General features: G+C 44.0%; 1 protein-coding gene across 2 annotated transcripts in view; it reads left to right on the top strand.

Annotated features, from left to right (window-relative positions):
- The window catches only part of LOC116849140, a 221,620-nt gene that overhangs the window by 98,184 nt on the left and 117,436 nt on the right, over nt 1-6,000 (top strand). For both annotated transcript variants that reach the window (XM_032826015.1, XM_032826016.1), the window contains 2 exons: nt 3,870-3,961; nt 4,179-4,211. In XM_032826015.1, coding sequence (XP_032681906.1) covers nt 3,870-3,961; nt 4,179-4,211 — 125 coding nt within the window. The remainder of the gene's footprint in view (nt 1-3,869; nt 3,962-4,178; nt 4,212-6,000) is intronic.

Below are 6,000 nucleotides of genomic sequence, written 5' to 3'. Positions count from 1 at the left end.
CCCCTCTCTGGCGTCCGTCGCGTCCGTCGCGGCGTCGATCGCGAGAGACGCGCGGAAATTTTTGACAACGCGTGGAATCCTCGCGGAATCGTCCCGTTAGCGCGACGGATGCATCTACGCGCCGCGCCATGGCGACCGATAGCCAATCGAGTAATAACTCTCGCGTAATTAGGGAACGGCACGAAGCGCGCATTAATCACCATCGAATTGATTTGTTACCGCGTTAAAAGGTGACTTTCGTGGGAGAAAGGTGGACGCGACGGTGTGGTGGACGCGGGAAGCGTCCGGGTCAGCAAGGAGGAGAGGGACCACTAACGCGCGCGGAGAGATAGATGAAGAGGTAACGCGCGTTGGCTGGTACGCGCAAGAGGGAACTCGCGTATGTACAAACGAGGCGGCGCGGAGAAACGAAATCACGAAATTAGTAAGAGAATCGTATCTCCACCTTCGATGTAATAAACCAATTCTCGGTCTCTCCCTCCCTCCCCCGCCCTCTCTCTCTTTCTTTCTCTCTCTCTCTTCTCTTTCCTCTCTCCTCCTCTCTCTCTCCTCCACTCGTTCCGGGAAGACACCGTCCGGCCGGAGCAACCCTTCCCTAATTGGACCGCATTCCGCCGTGGAGGCCCCTCACTCTCACTCTGTCTTTCTCTCTCTATGTGTACGCTTTACCGGAATTTTCATTAGCGCGGTACTCTCCGTCGTGACGGAAGGTCCTCGATACGCAGTGTACCTACAGGCCGGCAACACACGGTGCCGCGATCGTACGTTATGCTCGAGTGAGGAATCCTCCGCGAGTGAATTACTATCGCGGCGAGGGTGGAAGAGAGGAGTCCGAAGCGCGCGATATGACCACTACACTGTCTTTGATGAGCATTGGCGAATATACGGCAACGAGGGGGAGCTCTTATGACGCCTTTGATCCATCGTGCGGGATGCATTAGCCGCGAACGGCGAATAGCCGGATAATTTATACAAGTCCGTATGGGAAACCGGCTAATCATTCCCACGATAAACCTCCAATTGTGCCGCGGCACTTTTGCGACGTGTGTGCCGCTGCAAATTTATCTAAATCCGCTCGTTATCAGCGTTAATGTAAATAATCATGGCCGGGATCGCGATTACTTCTCGCTTCCTGTTCCGCGATTCGCAACATCAGTCACTCGCTCGCTCGTACATTCGCCGCTTCTTCGCTCGCCGAGGCGATCGACAGAGAGAAAGACGTCAACGGGGTCGACGGGTAAGCGGGCGCGCGAGATGATGATCCAAGGAGATCGGAAGCGGGGTAGAGTTCCCCGAAGCTATTAACGCGAACCGTGATTCATGATGGTGGAGTTGTTCCATCGCGAGAAGAGGTCATCGCGGCCGGAACGTACTCGAAAGCTTTTAAACGATCACGGGGAAAGAGAAAGACGCGCGGTGAACCTGTCCGTCACGTCGCGGTCGGAGATGAGCAGCACCCACTTCTTCGGGGCCGCTCTTCGGGGCATGCCGCGGACCCCGGTGGGAGGTGAGAGGTTAGGCAAACACGGGGCCTTATCTGATGGCCCGTCAGCGGCGCTCTCCGGTCCTTCCGCGGCCCATTCTGGGTCTACCCTGCAACGCGCTGCCGTTGGACCGAGAGGCGGACGAAAAGTGGAGCCCTCGAGAGAGCGACGCTCTCGGCGCCGTATCCCTTTCGGTCTTGATAGATTCAATTTCGGCTGCTTGCTGGCTCCTCGCCGTGATCCTCCGTCCCTTTCGCGGAGATGATTTACTTAACGCGGTTCCGAGCTGGCGAGCGCGTGGCGCAGCTGTTCTTTAAATTCGAACGTTATCTCGATACACACATGTATATGTGTGTGTGTATATATATATATATTAAACGCAACATTTACTTGATTAATAAAAGCCGGACATCGATTAATGGTATCAATTCCGGGCATTTCTATATTCGGATTGTAATGATAGAGCACTCTGATATTGATGTTAATTTATCCTGGCTTTCAATCCGATGTCATAAAGCGATCTTAATTTCGCTAATTGATAAATCGAAGGCAACACTATTCTCGACATTAGACCGACGATGGGATGATCTCAATTTTGATTCGGAATATCGTAAACGTGCGCGAATATAATGTGATATATTACACAAAAAACTTGTATCGCCGCGAAAACGTCAAGAACTGTTGATTAAATGTCAACATAAGAGACGTGTAGGTAGAAACGAATATAGCTGGACAAAAATATCTAGTCTACCTATCGATCTATCGAATGTATCAAGATATCGAATAGATCGATCTATTGAACGGTAAGTCATCCGCGAGCGTACAGATGGCGTCAGAGGAGCGCGCCACCGTTCACGTCGCGGTGCGTACGTGATCAATTGCGCGACCATCTTGGATCTCTTTGCTCCGAGCAACCTCCAGGCGACACATCGACCGACATTGCTCCGCGTTTCACGCGTCTTATGCCCGTGAGTCTCGTGCGCAAATGAATGTCGGGAGTGCCGAAACAGCGATGTGCGATCGTCAGGATGTATCGTGAGTACCTCAGTAGCGAATAATCTTCTCATTTTGCGAAACACGCGAGCGATGCTTGTCGCGACGAATCGGCGTCTCTCGCACTGGCTTTTACTGTCTATTTATTCAAGTAGTAATAGAATCGGGCAATCGTCAGGAATTAGAAATACAGCGATAATTAGAGAGAAAGAGAAAAAGATAAAAAGACGCCAGAGATGTACGCGACGCCGAATCTCGGCCGGTAAACGTCTCGGTTTGTTAACGTGAGAGAAAAGGATCATCCCACGAGAGCGCGTCCTTGTCAGACAACGACACTGTTGATGTTTCGGCGCGCATTTTCGGCGTTCGTCATGCATTGCACGGGCATGGTCGATGTTTTTGCGTCGAGTAAAACTCCATTAATACCGGTCAACGTTGCTCCGCACCTTACGTGTCTTATAACTGTCGAAAGTGAGTCTCGTACGGAAATAAGTCGAGAATAGTGATGTATAATCATCGGAATGTATTGTGAATATATTATTATGGAGTTATATTGTTATGGAGTATATTATTATCGTTGTTTGTCAGTATAAGTAAACAGTCTCTTACTCTTGTTATTAACATGACTCACTCAAGTGGTAATAAAGTCAAACAATCGTCAAGTTTAAGCGGGAATTAAAAATTTGACAGTAATTAGAAGAAGAACAATATCACGCTAGAAATATACGCGCACCGAATCTTGGACGGTAATGTTAGGCTGTTAGTAAAGGGGAGGGAGGAGAGGGAGTATACAGTAACGAGAGCCACTGCTTTTTTATTTTTCGATAAATATTTTTTGATAAATTGTCATCATATCATTTTGCGTTTTGACATTTTGTACACGAAAGATGACTTAAATATCGCAAACGCAGAAAATAACGTATAATAATTCATATTACAAAATAAAAAAATAACATTGGAAAATATAGTCGCGAATAAATGAATAAACAACGTAACGGCGCTTTCAAGCACGTCTCACCTGTTATAAGTCACACGCGCTCGCGGAAACAATAATATCCGTAATAACAATAACACATGTAGGCGCGCAACTGCCAAACGATCATAATAGTCATTGACGCGGCGACGATCGAGTCGTATCGGGAAGTGTCGCGCATTCGTCTAGATTTTTCCAAGCCGATCAAAGCGTGCGCGAGATGCGTTAGTGATTTCGTGTGTGCGATCATTGTGCTAGGATCGTTTTGAATAATAGCAGCATTCTGAAATTTCAAGGGTGACTACTGTTTTTTATTTTTACGAACTTAAAAAAGAAACATACTATCACGTGTGTCAGTCTACTTTCAATAAATTGACATCCACCATATATCTGACCAAGAAACTTGCTTTTTGTTTCAGATCTCCCAGAGTTTGCAGCCAAATGGTGGATACGGTGCCTGGGGATGCCGTACCGGAGGATCCGGTTCGGGTCGAGCAGGGTCGGCTCGAAGGTTAGTTTGTTTTAATTTTTCCTGTACACTTGTATTTAACTCTTTGCGATCTCTTTGCGCGCGTAACTCTTTGAGACACAATTGTATCGGAATAAATATTGTTGAGATATAACGATCGCATGTATAGAGTCAACGAGCACATATCAATGTGTATTTCTTTCGCGTTGAATTATTAACATTCGTGTCTAATTGGCAAAACTGTATCTTTTTGTTATAGATCTGCAGCAGAATGTGGCCGACTCTCAGTTCGGTGAGTCAGAAATGAAAAATGTTTTAAATATTTAAGGTGATGGGTCGTAGAGTAAAAACTCATCGGAATCAACGCGATTTACTTGTGGATTTTTGCATGTTTGTTTCTGTTCTGTTCACTAAAATTCACCGCTTGAGACAATCAGAGCATCACTTGTTTAAATAGCCATATTTTTAAATAGATATTTATATTATTAAAAGAAAAAAAGAATACTTATTTCCTTGATATATTTCAATGTTTCTTACAATTTTAATCTTTAATATTAACTCATTTTCATACATTTTGCTTTGTATATTTTAATATTTAATATAAATTCATTTTCATACATTTTGCTTTGTATATTTAATTCAATATATAGAATTGTATGACAGAGTTATTCATTCCAATATGATACCCTGATTGTTTCAAGCAGTGCAAAATGCGCATCAAATTTGCGCCATCGCACAAGAAAATTGCGATTATTTTGCAACAGCTTTGCGAAACTTTGCAATACTTCGCGATTATTTCGCGATAATTCGCGATCAATCTTACTATTATATCGCGTTCAATTTCGCGATTACATTGCATTTGCGATCAATTTGCTTCGCGATTAATTTTTTTGTTACTTTATATGCAATTTTCCGATTACCTCGCGATCAATTTTACGAACGTCTAGGTCGTCAATTTCCTACATTTTTCATACGCGACGTGTCATTTTAGTCGAAAATTAAGTATCTAAATTAGATATGTATAGTTAACACGTTTTTTTCTTAAAATTAGTATGCTTGCGAAACAACTTGATTTGAAATTAAAAACCTATTTAAAGTGACTTCAATGATATTCATTAAAAGTCCCGTCTACCAACGTCTCCATTTCATTCTTATTTAGCTTTGCCATTATACCGAATCGAAACAAGTTATTTATTTTTTTCCCGCGACTCTGGAGAAAATATCGCAATCTCTGATGCACGATTGTTTATATATGATTCACATCTCGCAAAAATATTTTCAAAGCACTAGACTACTATCGCGCGTTTTTCGTGAAATCGTCGAACGCAATTCAAACTATTGCGATCGCGAGTGAAGTGTAAGCAACGTGGAGACATCGACTGGAGTCCTGAGGAATCCGGATGAATATCGGATGGATGCTGAGCAACGCAGACGACGCAGTCGCCGGCTGAATATCAACAATGGTGAGCGCCCAATTAGATGCTCACAAAGCGTCACATTATGTAGTGCATGCTTGTAAATGGCGTTGATTCTCGATGAGTAATAGCAGTTGTATAATTTGATATTTCATATATATTCATATATTTGCTCTGATTTATTTATATATGTGATATGATTTATGTATATATTTAACTGACCTGAATATCTGAATGAATTTTTTAAAGTTTGGCGAACACATTTGCCAAGATACATAAGACATAAGATAACAGTTATGCGTACAATCTTAACAATCTTAACGTGTCCGGGTTCATCTTGTGAATTTATCGCGTTTGCACCTCTCCTCGCGATCCTAGCGCACTTACATTATCGGGAGTAAATAATTTGTTCATACAACATCGCCGCGCGCGTTGCGTCGAGCATAATTTCTAGTAAATGTATGCACTCCGGGAAAGATACGGAGAGGAAAGATGAGGCCCCTACGAAGTTATGTAAGGTCAAAGAGTAAAAACGATATCTCATCCGTTTTAATAGAGTCGGTCTCGCGTGTTTTAAGAGGCGCGCGCGCGAGGATCGGGAGATCTGGACCGCTCGAAGAGGAATTTGTGGCTCGTGAGAGAGCACGTCGTTCTTCTCGCACGATA

The sequence above is a fragment of the Odontomachus brunneus genome, unplaced genomic scaffold (genome assembly GCF_010583005.1).
Source record: "Odontomachus brunneus isolate Ranch 3 - 2012 unplaced genomic scaffold, Obru_v1 Obru_scaffold_107, whole genome shotgun sequence".
In the NCBI taxonomy this organism is placed as follows: Eukaryota; Metazoa; Arthropoda; class Insecta; order Hymenoptera; family Formicidae; genus Odontomachus; species Odontomachus brunneus.
Note: the sequence above shows the minus strand (reverse complement) of the source record. Positions and strands in the feature narration are given on the sequence as shown.